General features: G+C 33.3%; 2 protein-coding genes across 2 annotated transcripts; both read right to left on the reverse strand.

Moving 5' to 3' along the window:
• Positions 1-240: 240 nt before the first annotated feature.
• Positions 241-2,132, reverse strand: LOC131641015 (probable prolyl 4-hydroxylase 10). The gene is made up of 7 exons (XM_058911354.1): positions 1,874-2,132; positions 1,695-1,773; positions 1,478-1,575; positions 1,236-1,333; positions 886-1,015; positions 596-783; positions 241-513 (listed from the first exon to the last, which is right to left on the reverse strand). The coding sequence occupies exons 1-7, from the start codon at positions 2,044-2,046 to the stop codon at positions 440-442; spliced, it is 840 nt and encodes a 279-aa protein (XP_058767337.1). The 5' UTR covers positions 2,047-2,132; the 3' UTR covers positions 241-439.
• Positions 2,133-13,047: 10,915 nt separating this feature from the next.
• Positions 13,048-16,150, reverse strand: LOC131641052 (serine/arginine-rich splicing factor SR45a-like). Its single transcript, XM_058911380.1, has 8 exons — positions 15,985-16,150; positions 15,874-15,893; positions 15,306-15,416; positions 15,133-15,156; positions 14,881-14,983; positions 14,627-14,776; positions 13,764-13,833; positions 13,048-13,660 (listed from the first exon to the last, which is right to left on the reverse strand). Exons 1-8 carry the CDS (start codon positions 15,985-15,987, stop codon positions 13,281-13,283), a joined length of 861 nt encoding a protein of 286 aa, XP_058767363.1. The 5' UTR covers positions 15,988-16,150; the 3' UTR covers positions 13,048-13,280.
• Positions 16,151-18,370: the final 2,220 nt, after the last annotated feature.

Genomic DNA, 18,370 nt, shown 5'->3' on the forward strand with positions numbered 1-18,370 from the left:
TGGACAGAAAAGGAGGCCTAAAGCTCAGAAGGTTGGGTGTACTAAATTTTAGAGAAAGTAGAAGGCTACTGAATTCAAGCAATGTAATGAAGTCATACAAACAGCACTCTAAAGTAGAAGAGAAATTGAGAAACCAGAAGATTGCTGGATATATTAATTTGAATTTCTTGGTCTTTCTCTTGTACATTGTTGCACTTTAATTATGCAAAATGCTATTGAGTTGTATTTGTTATGCAATTTGGGCATCTTGTGAAAGATCATTAATTTGTAATCTGTTATGAACTTAATCTTTTATAGTAAATATGTACTTACATTGCCTATCAATAATGTAAAACATTGCCAATTTAACACTTTTCTGTCGCCGTAACTGTAAACTCTATATTTATATTTATATCAATACAACAACAAAGAAGAGATAACAACCTACAATAATGTATATTCAGGTTCTGTATTCGTCGACCCGCATCCATTTGGCAGATGACCACTTATCACCCTTGATTACAGGACAAGCACCTGAAAATTGTCACATACAAATAGGTTTGTAAGTTAATGTTTTTCAAAATTGCAAGCTTGTTGAGACAAGCAATTAACTAACCGTGCAAACTCAATGGATCTAAGGTTGTATTAGGCTTCATGCTCCAAAAAAGTATAGCATCACCCATCTTTGGCTTAACTGAGAGTCCTTCTTTTCCACAATCAGAAAGCTCATTCCACCAAGGCACAGAGCTAACATCTCCCTTAGCATTTGGGAACACTGTCTCACCCCCTTCCTCAACATCTGAACTGTATCATCCAAAATACAAAAAAGTGCACACCAATATCAACTTCATACCCAAGAAGACAATGGAAGTAAACAATGCGTGAATGAAAACTGAAGTCACTTACAGGTACATCAGCATTGTTGCCATACGGTTACCCCCATTCCGAGTATTAAACTTATCGGCGAAGTAATCATTATGAGGTACATACTGTTGTCCAACTTTATAACGGAGAACTTGAAGGGGTTCGCCATGCTCTGCATATTGCGAAACAAAGCCGAAGTTATCACGGCTGTTTAAGCATAAGATAGGATGAAAAATAACACATTATCTCATCATTATAGTCTAGATTGCAAAAACAACTGAAAACATTCCACTTTGCTGATACATGGTTGAACCAAAAACATTAGCAGGAGCATCAAACCTTAATTTCATGAAAAATGAAGGCGAAAAAATCAAAAGGCAGAAAGAACGCACCTACTGGTATATGAGTAAAATCAGCAATTCTTTTCTCAATATTCCTCACAATTTTATCATGTCCTCTCTTGAGAAAAGTTCCGGAGCTTGTCCGTACACTAAATGCAAAAGGAATATGTAAACAAAAGGTTAACTAACCGTCAATGAAATTTAAACAAGGCAAATGAGATTTATCATATTCAACATTGACCTCAAATGACAGTTGATAAAGAATTTTGGATTCGGAAAAAAAGAAATCTAACCTGCTGTCAAAACTCTTTCCTGTTTCATTATCAACAACAGACGACTTACTCATTCTAGGCTTGGCTATACGGATTATATGTTCACATTCCTCCTTCGTCTGCACATATTAATCAAAATATAAACAATCAGTCATCAGCTATAAACTATCAGTTATCTTATTAGCTATCGGTTATTTTTACCAGTAGCCTTTAGATATATTGTAACATTCATACTGACCAGAAAATTATGATGTAAGAATGCTCTAGGTTCCCACGATATGGTTTCAACCCAAAGTTCTCCCTCGCCATCTTCGCTTCTGCATAAAACATATATGAGTTAGAGATATAAAGAAAGGAAAATGAGTTAGAGATATAAAGAAAGGAAAATGAGTTGTAGTAATGGAATTGAAGAGAAACCTGAGAGTGTTTCTACGAGAGATGGAGTTGAGGTGGTTGAATTTAGGGAAACGGAGAGCTAAGAGAATGAGGATGAAGAATGTGAAGGCCACGGCCAATATGAGGATTCGTGTCTGTAAAGTCGTTAGCGACGGTCTTCGAAGTCCGTCGCGAGAATGCCTGAGTTTTACCATGACGGTTTTACAAGATGGATGAATATTGAAGAAGATCAGTAATGTAAAATCTGAAAACTGAATTGAAATTTAAAAGAGAATGAGAATGAGAATGAGACCTTTTAAATGTTGATGATTAATTCTGTTTTCCTTGGTGAGTGTCTTGTGGGTTGTGGGTAGTATTGTTTGCAGCTTGTGTTTCCGTGTGCTGCGATATTCTTTGTTCAAAGCTGTTTGTTTTCCAATTGCAGCAATCCATGGTTTGGTTTCATCAGAAAAACATATACTCTACTATTCAATTGAAATCTGTTTTATTATATCTACTATCTACTATCTATTCATTAATAATAGATTGACCAAATTGCCTAAATTACCCTTTCACCAAAATTTATTTGCACTAATAAAAGGTCATTTTTGTAACTAACAAATTAAGTATTCACTCTTTCAACTTTATTGAATGAATACCCCAAGTGTTAGCTTTTCATTGGTCCAAATTAAATAACATTTTTCCTACAACTTTATTGCATGAATGATGACATCACATGTAAGACATGGATGATGGAAGTCATATTTAAATTTCTTTTACATTTCATTTTCCCACACTTTCTTACTTTTATTTTAATTTTTCTTAATTTATTTATTATCACAAAAAATATTAATAATCTATTTTTAAATTTTAATCTTACTAAAAATTTCAAATTTCTTTCGCATTTCATTTTTCCATACTTTCATTTTAATTTTTCAACATTTATCTATTATCGCAAAAAATATTAATAATCGATCATTTAATTATTATTCCCAAAAATATTTAATTATTTCACGGGCCATTATCAATGTTTAATTTTTTTTAATCGATCATTACACATTTTCTTTATCTTAATTAAAATTTCAAATTTCTCTCACATTTTTTCACACTTTCTTACTTTCATTTTAATTTTTTTCTCTATTTATTTATTTATTTATTTATTTATTTATTATCTCACGGGTCACTATCAACATAATGTCTATTTTATTTTAATCAATCATTGTCTTTATTTGAGAGATAATATCTTTATTTTTATTTTTTTCTTCATCTCACGATTTTTTATCATTATTTAATACAATTAAATTTCCATGATTATTGTTTATTTTACATTTGTTTTTAAATATATTTTATATCGCATCAAATTATTTTTTTATTTCACGGGTCATTATCAACATAGTAGCTATTTTATTTTAATCAACAATTACTATTAATTGAGAGATAATTTTTATTTTTAAATTTTAATATTTCATTTTTATTATCTCCATCTTATAGTATTTTTTTATATGATTATTTAATATAATTGAATTTATATGATCATTTTTCATTTATAATTAAACCATAGTGGAGTATATCATTTTCTTTTAATTGTTGTTGGACCGTCAATTATTAAATTACCTGACCCAATTTTGCTATTGTGTTCTTAACCTATCTTAAACATTTTTTTGTGGATCATTGTTTTCTATATAATTATTGTTAAATTTACAATTAAGTAAATTATTTCATATTTTTCATTTATATTTAAAATTTTACATTTGCATTTGTTAAAATTTTATTTTTTCTCCAACTCACATGTCCTTTTTTATATGGTTCTTTATTACACACAAAATTAGCACATGAATAAGATAATAATGTTTAATCTTAAGGGCCAATTTCAATACAATGTCTATTTTATTTTAAACAATAATGACTTTTATTTGAAAACTAAAGTATTTATTTTCAAATTTCATAACGATTCCTATGGATATTAGGTTTTCAAAGAATTGGGAGTATAACAGAGCAATTAATAAAATTCTAACTCTATTCAAATAAAACAATTCCTTTTAATTATGCATATTGCTTATAATTCTTTTTATTTATATTATTCATATCATTACAAAAATACTACACCAGGAAAAAAATCACCCGTGCGGAAGCACGGGTCTCTGACTAGTTATTATTAAAACTAAAATGGCAGAGTTTCTTCAACTCTTCATTAATATTTTATAATATTCTTTATCAGAAAAGCTTTATGGAAAAAAAATATCTCCGTATACTATATTTTTTAATAAAATATAAAAATATCTTATTTTCATAAAATAAATACTCTTTTCTTTTTCTCTTTGCCAAATTATATAAAGTATCACTTATGATATTATGTTTCAATCCAACGGTTGAATTTAAAAAATATTATTTCGAAATGTAGTTATTGAACGAGTGTAACTCGTGATGTAACTCTTCGGGTGTAATTTGATCCCTCCTCATATATATATATATATATATATATATATATATATATATATATATATATATATATATATATATATATATATATATATATATATATATTATGAATTGAATCGGAGATCTACTCAATTCACAAAGTGTAGCAAATTTATCAACCATGATGAAAGAGTAGAAAGACCTGCTTTTGAGAAAGAATCAGTCAAATCTATTTTTATTTAGGATTCAAAAGTGAGAAGCCTACACCACATCATACTTTTTTTATAAAGAAGAAACAGCAAATACCGAAAGAGTGAGATTGGAAAAGATAGACCGCATTAAAATTTGTTTTATCAAAATAGTACATTGTTGTTACTGACAATTTAAAAGTGTGACTTACAATACAAGCAACTGATTGTTATGGTTAGTTAATAATTTATTATGTTTTGATTTTTCCAATCATATAAATACCCCAAACTCTTATACATGTATCTCAACAATTCAATAAACATATATCTCTCTCTCTCACAAATTTACTTTGATATCTCTTTAGTTCATCTATTTGTAAAATAATTTAAAAGTCAAGTTACTCAATAAATTAGTATCTAGAGTACCGATTCAATTCATAGCTTTCATCCAAGGTAAATGATAGATAGTGTGGACAGATAAAAATTATATTCAAATTTTAAAATATGCTCGAAATCGTGGATGATAGTTTATTGGCATTAGAGAAAAATGCCACTGAGGCGCAAAGAAATACTCATCGTGAAATGAGCAAGAAGGGTGGGAAAGGTCTATTTTTGATCCATCACTATGTGGAATCAAACATTTTTTAGAATATAATTGAGGAAGAAATGGCTAAGGGTGGAATGGATACACTTAAAAAGTTGTATGGAGGTGATGGGAAATTGAAGAAGGTCAAAATGCAATCTTTGAGGAAACAATATGCAAAGCAATTGTAGAGTTCTTATCAAGATTGGTGTTGTTTACCAATCAAATGGAATCATGAGGAGAGAAGATAATTAAAGTGCACAAAGTTGAAAAGGTTCTAAGATCTTTAATTGCCGAATTTGATCACATAAAAGTGGCCTTTGAGGAATTTAAAGACCTACCTAAATAAAGTTTAAAGAATTGGAACTATCTCTTAGGGCACATGAATATAGATTGAAACAAAGAAATTAAGATAAAGTTGTAGAGCAAGCATGGTAGGCCAAGTTCTTCAAGAAAATAAAAAAATATATATCTTAAAAGATTGGCAAAGTGAAAGAAAAGTGGAAGAAAAAATGGAATAAGGATGGTCCTGCCAAGAATCCAAAGAGTCAAATAGTGGCAGGAAAGAATGATGCCTCTCATAACAAGAAGTTCAAGAAGATGCCAAATATGAAGAAAATACAATGTTATTGCTGTCAAAAGTTTAGTCAGTATGCTAGTTTCTACTTCGACAAAGAAGCTTTTGGTAATGATAAGGAAGTAGCAAAATTTGCACATGCAAGAAATAGTTACTCTGAGGAGGACATTTTAATGACCAACACACACCGGACTCAAGACAAAGCTAATGTGTGGTATCTTGATACTAGGTGCGACAATCACATGAAAAGTAACCAAAACTAGTTTATCAAGCTTGATGAATCAGTAAGAAGATCCATTAGATTTGTAGATGATGTCATGGTTACCTCAGAATGAGTGGGAAACATTATTGTGAAGAGAAAGGATGGATAAAAAGCAATCATATGTGATGTTTTGCATGTTCCTTCAATGGCAAGCAACCTGATAAGTTTGGGTCAACTTCTTGACAAGAATTATTCTATCAAGTTAGAAGAGAGGGAGCTTAAGGTGTTTGATATAAGTTCCAAGATAATCTTGAAGGAACCTCTGTCATACAATAGAACATTAAAGATTATGATCAATATGCTAGACCATCAATTTCTTACATCAACCGCTGATGAAGACCAAATTTTGATCTAGCATCAGAGATATGGCCATCTCAATTTTAGAAGTCTCAGTTTGATGCATATGAAGAAGATGATGTATAGACTTTCCAAAATCAAGATGCCAAAGCATTTGTGAGAGGAGTGTTGCATTGCCTAGCAGGCAAGAAAGACATTCAAACATGACTTGCCAATAAGTCAAAGCATGAGTAAGAAATTATGCACTCGGATGTGTGCAGACCATTTGAAGTAAAGTCGCTATGAGAGAATTACTACTTCTTAACATTTATAGATGAATTCACCAAATACATGTGGATTTACTTGATGGAGAAGAAAAGTGAAGTATTCAAAAACTTCAAAAGATTTAAATTGTTAGCTGAAAAACACTTTGAATGTGCCATCAAGGAGCTTAGGACTTATGATGGTGGTGAGTACACCTCAAGTGAATTTGCTCAATTTTGTGAAAATGTGGGAATTTAGCATGAAGTTATAACACTCTACACACCTTAGCATAATGGAATTGTTGAGAGAAATAATATGAGCATTTTAAACATCGCAAGAAATATGCTCAGAGAAAATTATGTGTCGAATCATTTCTAGAGGGAGGTTATCTCAACTACAGTCCATATCATTAATAGATATCCATCAAAGAAGTTGAGCAACAAGATACCCTACGAATCTTGGTTAGGATAGAAACCATGTGTTAGATACTTTAAAATTGTTGGTTATCTACCATATGATCTTGGTTATCTACCACTCCATATGATCTTGGTTATTTACCACTCCACATGTTCTTACAAATTATTCTCACCAAATGAGAATATAATATGAATAATGAGAGATGTATAGTTTCATGAAATCGAAAGATGGAATTAGTTGAAATGACCAAGAAATTCAATGCAGAAAAGTGAAATTCCAAGCCATAACAACACCACTCTACAAGATGACCAAGAAATTGAGGTTGCACAACCTCGGGAAGTGAGAAGATCAACAAGGTCCAGAACTTAATCAGTTAGATTGATTAATTATGAAAGATTCATTAATCAAGACGTAAGTGATAATGGTGACCTGATTGAATAAGCCATGATGGATTAGTCAAAACCAATTGATCATAATCAAACCATAAAATATGAGAATTGGAAAGGTTTCATGAAGGAAGATTTCGGTAAGGGAGTGTTCAAAGACAAGCACCAGTGCAATATTAGAACCATCAACAAAAACTCAATCAATATCAGCTGTCAGATCAACGGAATTGGCAACCATTTATACCGAAGAAAGCTAACTAAGAGTTAGCTACTGAAAGTTATAACAACCGGTGAGAAGTATGCAGAAAAGAAGAAATCAACTCCCAAAAGAAAATTTACTCCTACAATGGAAGATGTTGGAGGATATGTGGAAGACAATCTGAACAACATTATGGTACCCCCCCCCCCCCCTCCCTCTCAAGAAGAATAGGAAAATTATTGGTGGCAAGACATTCAGGTCAATTGAAGTTCACACCAAGATCTTGATCACACGGTTGACTAATACTGATGAGATTAGCAGTTATACCTTCAACTAAAATAACATATCATAAACTCATAAGGCCTGGATAATCCAATTTCCCTTTCCCCATAATCTTGCCTTTAACACCATCACCAAAAGTAACATAACAATTAGAATAGGATTTTAACTCTTTCAAATAGTTCTTCTCTCCATTCATGTGTCTAGAGTAGTCACTATCAAAATACCAATCTTCAATAGAGGACGCTCTTAGATAGGTATGAGCAATGTGACTTGTGGTTTCCTCCTTAACTTTCCAAAATTGTTGGACACAATTATTTTCGGATGTGTTATTGATGGAATCTTGTTGATAATGATAGTAAGGTCTACCATGAAGTTTGTAGTAAAAAGGTTGAATATGCATGTGTTGAACATAGTAGTGGCATCTCCAATATGGTCTTCTATGGAAATTTATGTGTTGGTAATAATGTTGAGTAGGTTACTTTGACATGTAGTATGTCATTATGAACTTATCAGTTTTCTATTCGTGAGGAAAAAACTTATTTTCTTCATTCATGGATTGGTAATCAAAATCAATTCCTTTCATGTATTTAGCCACCTTTCCTACCCCAAGAGTTTCATTTAGAGTGCCATACCCGCGGTTTAACATGTGAATTGGTTTTATCATATCTTCAAGCTTAGAATTCAGGAGAGAAACTTCTTTCTTCAGTTCTAAGATGGTAGTGATAATATTAGTCTTCTTCTTAAGCAAAACATTTATTTTTGCCTTTTTTTCCTCCAGACATGAATTCTTCTTTTCATTTGACATACATATGTTTATAAGCTTCAATAACATCTTCCTCTAAGAGTTCATCATCATTGGATTCACCATCGTTTTAATCATTTGGTTTGTATATCATGTGTGTAGGGAATAAAACCATTTTGTTGGCCTTTTCTTCATCACCATAATCTTCAGATTCTTTATTTGATAGAGAGGAAGTGTATCCCTTCTTTTGCTTCCTAGTGAAATTGGTGCCTGAATGTGTCTAAAACCTTCACACTCATGACCTTGGATTCCCTTGCCTCTATTTGGTTGTTCTCCTTCTGTGCTTTTCTATTGGGAATTGAAACCTCGCAAGTTGTTAGGAAGTTTATCTTTGACATTTGTCATGACATTATTCTTTGACATTTATCCAAGTTTTTGCATAACCTTACCAAACGTTTTTGCAATTAAAGCAATAGAGTTAGAAAAGTTATCGTCATTATCATCTTTTACCTGATCTTTATCATTTTCAACACCAGCTTTGAATACAACACCTTTGTTTTTCTTTTTAGATTTTCCATTGATAGCCATTTCAAAAGTTAGCAATGAACCAATAAGTTTATCCACCTTGATGGTGCTGATGACCTGAGCTTCTTCTATAGTTGTAACTTTCATATCAAACCTTTTTAGAAGAGATATGAAAATCTTTCTAGCCATATTTTCTTTAGATATTTTTTACCAAGAGCAAATGAGTAATTGACTAAGTCACGAAGGGGAACATAGAAATCAATAATTTTTTCGTCTTCTTTCATTATCAAGTTCTCAAACTTATTGGTGAAAATTTAGAGTCTTGACATATGAACTTTTGAGGTGCCTTCATGAGCGGTTTTGAGTGTCTCCCACGCTTCTTTGGCAAATGTACATGTGTTGATGAGTTTGAATATATTTTTATCAACTCCATTGAATATGGCATTGAGAGCACGAGAATTTCCATAAAAAAATTTCACCTTCATCTTTGGACCAATCTTCTTCTTTCTTCAAGGACTGAGTGTTATCTTGTGCAGTAACCATTTGGGGTGTCTATTCTTTGATGATTAACTTCCAAGTTTTGTTGTCCATAGACTTGACAAAGGCAGTCATGTGGACTTTCCAATAATCATAGACTTGACAAGGGCAGTTTACAGACCCTCCTTCTTTAGCGTTCTCCATTTTGAACAAAATAAATAGATCTCCTGGAGCTCACACAACCTGGACACGGTGTCTGCTTTGATACCAATTGAAATTATGTTCTATTGGAAATATGTCATACACAATATGCGGGACAATGTGTATGACAAGATAAATAAAGTAATATATAAAATGCAAATAAAGTAAAATGAAACAAGGAATTGATAACCCAGTTCGGTGTAAAGTCGCCTACATCTGAAGGGCTTTAACCCCAGAAAGGAAATCCATTTAGTTGAACCCATTGTAAATAGTAAAAGTACAAATTGGTCTTAGTTGAACCCATTTACTTCAAATCCTTCTTTCTTAATACTGCCCGTGAATTTCTATTTATGACTCCCCTTGAATTTGAGACCATTCTCACTTTCTCTCAAGCACTTTCCGAAGTGTTTGGATACTTACAGTATAGTATGAATGATGAAACCAGTTACAACTCAAAATAAACTTTATTCCTCTATATAGGAATGACACTAGTGGATAGAGTTTCACAACATAACTAACAATGAAAACAATATACTCAATAAACTAAACACGTCTAGCTTGTTGTCCCAAGGTCCGAGTCTTCTATATGGATAGCTCGTCCTTAAATAGAAAAGAGTCCTACTCCATGGCCCGTTAGGGTTTTGAACAATTTTTCAACTAGAGCAAACCCAAATAGGGTAATACATTCATATCAGTTAATTTGATTTGAAATATTTGATATAGTAAATCTCCACCTATCTGATTTGATCTTTTTTAATCTTGAAAATTGTTCTTTTGGAAAATCTTTCCTTATTCCAAAAAGCGAATAAAACAATCAAACAATAAAGGAAACAAATCTTCATCAAGCGCGAGATTTAATCGGCGCATGCTGGCCTCACAATGAGGCAGAATGTTCCGTAATGTATGGAACATCTTGCTCCACATATTGCCTCTTGGTTTGATCTCATAGAGACATAATGTCTCAACATAAAGTCATGGCATTTTGCTCCACATGTTGCCTTTAAAATTATGCCAATCCAGTGTAACAACAAAATCGATGCTCAAAATGCTCAATTCTAAGAAGAAACCAGAAATGGTAGAAGAAATACTACAACATCTATAAAAAATTTAGAGGTTTAGATGGGACAAAAAGCTCGATAACTCTCACAACAAGTTCAATGAAATTTGCTAGGCAACATCATCAATAATCCTGGAAATCATGAGAGTGTCAATATTGTTACCACTATGACTCAAAAAGAAACTTTTCAAAAAAACAGAAATCAAATTGTCTTGTCCGTAAAGATTAAAAAAAGGAAATGATAATAAAAAATAATTGCAAGTTTCACAGCAAGCATGGGGGAGTACTTCAAGCACTGTTGTCTCCACCATAATTCATAAGGTAGATGAATCGTATAGAGAAACAAAGGAATGTGACACACAAACTCAATTAATAGAAGTTGATATAGAAGTTCTACAACACAAGATAATAGCTAACGATATGAAGATGCAAGGGAAAAAATGTGTTAAACATTACAAGAAAAAATTATTAAAATCAGAGGTAAGACTTCCTTATCCTTAGAGATTGAAACAAAATAAAAACGAGCAAATTTTGGAGAAATTTCTTAAGATGATCTAAAAACTTCAAATCAATATTACAACTGAAATGGATGTGAGTGACAAGCTAGAAAGAAAGGGTAGTGTATGTAGTCAAGTCGGACACAACCAAAAAAATTATCTCAATCGTGCTACAAGCTCAACAACATAAAACTATGACGCACACTATCTAATTTATTTTTAGATCTGAAACTTTTTTTTTCATTTATCATCTTGGTTACAACAAATCAAACTCTTCTTAACGCGCACTTAAACTACTTAACACAACATCATATCTAAGATTTTACAACTGTCATAACAACTCCATTTGTTCCATGCATCGTCACCATAACGTCGGTGTCATTTTTTACCTCCTCCCACCAACGCTAAGGTTTTACAGACGCAAGTGACATGGTCGTTCATTGTCTCTGAATTCTTCTAATGACTTCGCCATCTTGGATATCTTCATCTAACCAACGCATCAAGGACCTCTTAAAATGGTCCATCAAGTGGATGTTTTAAAATTTTATTTTAATCAAGGGTTTGACAGTCGAAAAAATAACATAGCCATCCCTTTAGAAAATCATTTAGATGTCATGAAGAAAAAAAATCGAGAGAAGAAAGTAGAAAGAGAGTAAATGTGTGAAAAATGGTGGAAGATAAGAGACTTATTTTGATACATGCATGAACTAATCTAACACATCCTCGTAACTTTTGCATGCATGCGCCAAATGGAATGGTACCACCGCTAAGCATGCAATGCATGTACAAGTCATCTGGTGCCTCATCGCTAAATTTAGGCGCATGTGCCATCTGAGATGGGCGTGCACGTTTGAATCGTTTCTAAAACCTAATTATTTGGTTAATCTTTTCCAAAACATGGTTACTGATGTTTTTTTTTAACACCAAGTTATTGCCAAAAAAATCATAAAATGTCACATTTCTAATTTGTTCCAAAATAAATGTCGTGTTTAATTTCAAATGCAATTTAAAATTTTATCTTGCAATTATATCCTATTTATCTCATAGTGCATTAATGATAATTCAAATACGCCAATAATCAATAAAGATAATAAGGATAACATGGTAAAATTTTCATTTTCTCACTTTCATTTATTATATTTTCTTAATCCTTTTGAAAGTGTAAATACTTATTTTAAGATGGAAGAAGTAATAAATAAATAAAAGTGTTTAAATGAAAAAAATAAGGCATACCAAGAGAGTTTTCAACTATTTTAAATACAAGTGAGAAGATGCAATTAGTAAAATCATTTTGATATTATTATTTATTTTGGTTAAAAACATAGTGGAGACGCTACCTTAAAAAGAAAACAAAAACATTACATTAACAAAAAACCTCTTAAACAATATTTTTCCTAAACAAGTACCAGTTTGTAAATATGTTCTTATATTAGTAATTAAGATTTGAAGTCTAAACCTACTTCCCCAACTCTTTTAAATGCAATACTACAACCACCTAGGTTGTACCTTGTCAAACGAAAATCATTAAAAAATTGAATCAGTAAATACCGAGTGTAAAACAGTTCTGCACAAATGCTCAATCATATCTCACTAGTTATGCCCCTAAAGTCTTTCAAAACTCCTTTGAATAAAGGGGTCAAAGATAGATAGGAATGTGGTGGAGAATATAAGCTTCAACCTCTGCCATTACTAGGGCGTAAAATGAGTTGGAACAAAAGCAGGGCTAAACAATTTTACCACTCTGGACCCAAACGAAACAATAAAGGCGGTGATCCCACCAAACCATGAGGAATAGTGTGAGTATACATTCCTGGCTTTTGGGGAATGACATTATTGACATGCAGACATATAAAACTCCTCAGATGTGAAGGCTCCACATAGCAAAATTTAAAATTTAAAACACTCCAGTCCATACCAATTTCCTGTGTCACATGGATAATAAGGCACAAACTGATAGTCGCACTAGATCAACAGCTTCTAGCAACACATACACGTGCACAGAATACACATAAGTAGAAAGTTGTAGTATCAACTCAAAATAGTAAACAAATTTTTCTTACCCTGTTAAAAGAGAGAAACTACGCTAGATAACGACGTCTCATCTAGATCCACCAGCATACCTCCTGTCTGGGCTATAAGGAGAATGGGGAATAGATCTGGATCTCTCCCTCCTAGACCTCTCAACATAGGGTGAGCGTTGTGGTGAATGATCTTGGCCTCCGCGATATGGTGAACGCCTTGGAGACCTACGATGTGAATACTCAACACGACCAGAACCACCGTAATTCCTTCCCCGGTCACCACGAAAGTCGCCACGATTGTCGCCACGAAAATCACCACGACCGTCGCCACGAAAGTCACCACGACTGCCACCACGATAGTCACCACGACTGTCGCCACGATAGTCACCACGACTATCACCACGAAAGTCACCACGATTGCCACCACGAAAGTCATCACGATTGTCACCACGAGAGCCTTCACAAAAAAAAAAAAAAAATAGACTTCAGGAAATGAAGTACGGAAAATGCAAAAAGAACATATTTACCATTCAGGATAGATGTCTCTCAATCAAACTTACCATAGTCTCTAGTATTTTTCAGCCCAAGATAATGCCCTGGTGTTGGAGTTCTTGCACGCTTTCTTCTTGACTGAAACAATACAGGAGCTCAATCAGTAGAGCTTCAATGATATAAAACACATCAACAGAATACTAATTGAAGCAAGTAAACTCTTGTGACATCTTTTTTGTCTTTGTCCTATGAAGTGACATTTTAAATTATATTAATAGAATCCTCTAAAAGAATTTTCATCAAGGATTATAGGTAAAAGAGGCCAGCTTCTAAAAAAAGGGAGGAAAAAACCATATCCACAAGCATGTGATTAATGCCAGGTGTGAGATACCATAAAAAAAGGCTGATTATAAAGTTGTTGAAAATGTCCGTTGTTTAGTTGAGAGTTGAAAGTGAATGCTGAGGTTGAAAGGTTGAATGGGCAATATAGTTGATATGTTTAAGTTGATCAGTCGCATATGATTAGCTGTTTAAGCTTGCCATTGATTTAGCAGTTTCACTATATTTGCATCGATGAACTGGTCATCTCTGATTGTTGCCAGCATAGCTGATGTAAAGAATGGTTGAGAGTTGAAAGTGAATACTGAGGTTGTAAAGTTGATGGCCAATAAAGTTGCTATATTTAGTTGATCAGTTGCATTTGATCAGCTGTTTAAGCTTGTCATTGATCAGTTGCATTTGATTAGCTGTTTAAGCTTGCCATTGATCAAGCAGTTTCACTAAATTTGCATGGATATCAACCGATCATCTCTGATTGTTGCCAACATAACTGATGCAATATAGTCTGAATATAACCAGAGAACCTTCAAGTTAAGAAGAATGAAAAGTATATCCATTTTACCAACCATTATCACAAGTGAAAACACATTACCCGTTCTACAGTGACGTAACGACCCTCTAAAACTGATTGATTGAGATACTTGATACACCGTTCAGCATCCTCGTGGGAATCCATTGTAACAAAAGCAAAACCACGAGAAATTCGGGTACGTGGCTCCACTACAAGAAAGCATGAAGCAACCTACATATGAAAACAACCTTTGAATATAATTATTCCAGGAGAAACCAACCTACCGAAGGAAACAACCATCAAAGAAATGAATAGAAAATCGATATGCTACTCACTTTCCCCTCCTTGGAAAAATGGTCCTCTAGGTCCCTCTCGGTGACCCTTGAAGATAGACCAGTAACATAAAGGGTATTGCCAGGATTTGTAGGATTGGCCCCCCTGTAATACAATTGATAAGATGACAAGTTAATAGCATATCAATAGACCCAAGTTAACACAAGCGCAGCTATCCCTTTGAATTATGGCTTTCCAGCAATGAATCGCAATAGGATTAACTACAAAAAGTCAAAAGCAGAAAAAGGACCAACCTTTCAGGGCTCCGAGACCTTGATCTGAAGAAGAAAAAAGACCAGCCATTCAACAGAGTGATTATAAGAGAGGTCAGAAAAGTTAAAAGTGTCAGAAACAAAGAGAGAGCTAGAGAAGCCAGTTTTTAAAATAAATATAGCACTTCAAAAGCTAAACCATTATTGCTATTAACCTGCCGCGGCCTCTGGAGTCAGATCTTGGCCTTTGTCTTGGCACAGACCTTGACCTTGATCTCGAACGTGATTGAGCCTTCCATGGTGACGGTGAAGGGGACTTTGAAATCCTGAAATACCATTATGCCAAGAGAGAAAATAACTTCACTGTGAGTTGAATCCAAAACAAATGTACTCCTATGTGTATGTGTAACTTCATAAACATTGAATCTCATGCTTAGAGAGACCACTTTCCATCAAGCAGCATAATCTACTTCAAGCAAAATTATCAACAATCTTAAGCATAACTATCAATTTCTAATCAGATTCTCAACATGGTGAGAATTAGAAACCACTCATTCAGTCAAATGTTGAGGAACAAAAAATTACCCAGTAAACTGCTACGGGTTTCCGTTTTTTATTTATTCAAATTGAACCAAAAAATCGTATCTATACGGTTAGAACCCTAAAACACGCGTAAACATAATCTTCAAATTAAACATGAAACAAGCTACAGCGTAAAAAAATTGGATAATAGAAACTACTATAATGATCATTATTCGAATCAAAGAGAGTGTTAGGGTTTACCTTCTAGGGGGTGATTCGGCCTGTAAAATGAAACATAAAAAAAGTTAGATAGAGTTGGAGGCGAATATCAGAACAAGAGATTGGCGTAAAAATTGGAGATAGAGAACTTGCCATTATGTTGAAGAGTAAAAACGGGGTTGTTGACGACGAAGGATTAGGGTTTTGGTAGAGAATGAACTCGCAGATGAATTGACCGGTAATAGACGAGTTATTCAGATCCCACACGTGTGTGTTTAAAGGGAAAAAGACACTACACTTTTAGTGGATGTTTTTCTTCTCTGATATTAGGTAATCCTTTCTTTGGGTTAGAAAAGAAAGTTAAAGGAAAGAAAGAGAGGGAAATCGAGGTTCGATACAGGTCAACCTCGAATCGAGATAAAACTATGCACGGGTTATTCTTGAATCTAGAGCTGTCAAAATAGGCCGAAGTCTATGGGCCGATCTATTTGGTCTAAAAAAGCTAGGGTCTGCGCCTTATTTTTTGAGCCCATTTACTTTCAGGCCTTTTTAAGCCCGGCCCGAAAAAGTCCTAGAAAACCCTAAAAAATATGGGTTAGCTCTTATGGGTTATGGATAGTCCGTCGGTCCGAAAAAAGATTAAAAATTCTAATATAATTAGAAATTATCCCTTTATAACTCATACAAAAATTAAACAAAAGGAAAAATATTTAATTGGGCCAAACTAAAATACTCTAATATTGCATGTTATTCATAATGCTGCACGTTATTCATTCAACTAATATTTTTTTAGTATTGCTTATATATTTTTAGTATTATCATAGTGTTGCATGTTATAAACTTAGTTATATTCTTTTAATAATTTTTAAAGACTACTTTTATTGTTTTATAAAATTTGATAACGACCTTAATATAAATCAAGATGATGAAAGTGGACAAGCATCCAACACATTTGATCATTTGAATGTCGTTGAAGAAAACTCAAGTGATGTTGCGGGTCGAGTTAGGAGTTAGGGCAATTTGAATTTGTGTTATCTTGGAAGGAACAGAGTTATTTTGTGTTATCATGAATATTTTGTTAGAACAAGAAATATTCTGATCAATATTCTTAGTTTTGATGATAAAATTATATATGAATTTTGTATAAGAGAATGTGGTACTCTAATTATTCACGTTTTCTATTTCAGGAAAAGTATAAAAGAGTATGCACAAAATCAGCGTTCAGAAGCTCTGACCCAGAAGATCTGGATGGCTTCATCAGAACATGGTCTGGAAAACATCAGAAGATAGTCCTGCAGAATTAGAACATGATTTGGAAAGCATCAGAAGATGGCAGTCAGAAGTAAAGCTCTGAAGATCTGATGGTATCACGCTCAAAGCACTTCCAAGTCTGAAGACAGGAGTTGCATCTGCACCAAAGCTGAAGACTCTGATATTCAAAAGTTTATTCTACATATTCTGAGTCCAGAAGCAAGTACAAGATGAAAAGGCTATAATGTCAAATCTCTGACTGACAAAAGGAACGTTAGAAGCTACAAAAGGCAAAGTCAGTAGAAGCAGTGGAAGCATGGCTCGAGGTAGTTGACAAAAGAGTGAAACATTAATTGCAGCAGTGTACTATTCACGCAAAGCATTAAATGCTCCCAACGGTCACTTTTCCTCAACGCCTATATATAGAAGTTCTGATTCAGAAGCAGCTACAACACTTGAACGAAAAAGAACCAAAACGTTGTCAAACTGAAATCAAACAAAAGCCAAGAAGAACTTCATCTTCAACCTCACAACTTTGTAATATCTTAGTGAGTGTTAGATCTTAATCTTAAGAGAAAAATCACTTTGTGATTATAGCTTATTTAGAAGCATTTGAATCTCTTGTAATATTTATTTTACATTGATTGTAAAAGGAAGTTCCTAGAGTGATCAAGGTGTGATCAGAATACTCTAGAAGACTTAGAGGGTATCTAAGTGGAGAACCATTGTAATCAGTTTGATTAGTGAATTAAATCCTTAGTGTAGTTTAGTTAACAACGAACCAGGATAAAAATAATTGTGTTATTTATTTTTATCTACCATTTTGAGAAAGAACCCTCATTCAATCCCCTCTTTCTAAGTGTTTTTCACTCCTTCACATTTGTAGCTTAAAACTTGTTGAAACAAGTTATTTAATTTTGAGTGATACATTGGATGATTTATGATGTATTTTGGATACTTTGAATTAAGTTAATGTGTTGTTTTACATTTTAATTGTTAACTTATATGAATTATTTATAAATCCTAATATATATACAAGTATTGTTGTATTGCATGGTTACCTATAAAACGAAGGAGAAATTTTATTTTACTTTAAATGGACCCGTTTAGGATCAGGTAGCCCACAACCCAAACAGGGCTGGGTCTGGGTAGTAAAACTAGAGCCCGTTTAAAAATGGGTATTTTGGGCCCGGTCCTGAAAAATCCGAGGCCCGCATGGCCGGCCCATTTAGGGCCGGGTAGCCCATTTTGACAGCTCTACTTGAACCAACTAAGATTTTACACCAGG

The sequence above is a fragment of the Vicia villosa genome, linkage group LG1 (assembly GCF_029867415.1).
Source record: "Vicia villosa cultivar HV-30 ecotype Madison, WI linkage group LG1, Vvil1.0, whole genome shotgun sequence".
NCBI lineage: Eukaryota > Viridiplantae > Streptophyta > Magnoliopsida > Fabales > Fabaceae > Vicia > Vicia villosa.

Bases quoted from the DNA above. Each gene is read 5' to 3' on its own strand.
- LOC131641015 (XM_058911354.1), bottom strand. From the start codon at position 2,046: ATGGTAAAACTCAGGCATTCTCGCGACGGACTTCGAAGACCGTCGCTA. The intron at 1,774-1,873 runs GTTTCTCTTCAA...TGTTTTATGCAG, and splicing joins TCTCGTAGAAACACTCTCAG to AAGCGAAGATGGCGAGGGAG. The intron at 1,016-1,235 runs GTGCGTTCTTTC...CGCAATATGCAG, and splicing joins TTTTACTCATATACCAGTAG to AGCATGGCGAACCCCTTCAA.
- LOC131641052 (XM_058911380.1), bottom strand. The intron at 14,984-15,132 runs GTTGGTCCTTTT...ATTGTATTACAG, and splicing joins AGGTCTCGGAGCCCTGAAAG to GGGGGCCAATCCTACAAATC. The intron at 13,834-14,626 runs GTAATGTGTTTT...GTATTGTTTCAG, and splicing joins GTTACGTCACTGTAGAACGG to TCAAGAAGAAAGCGTGCAAG.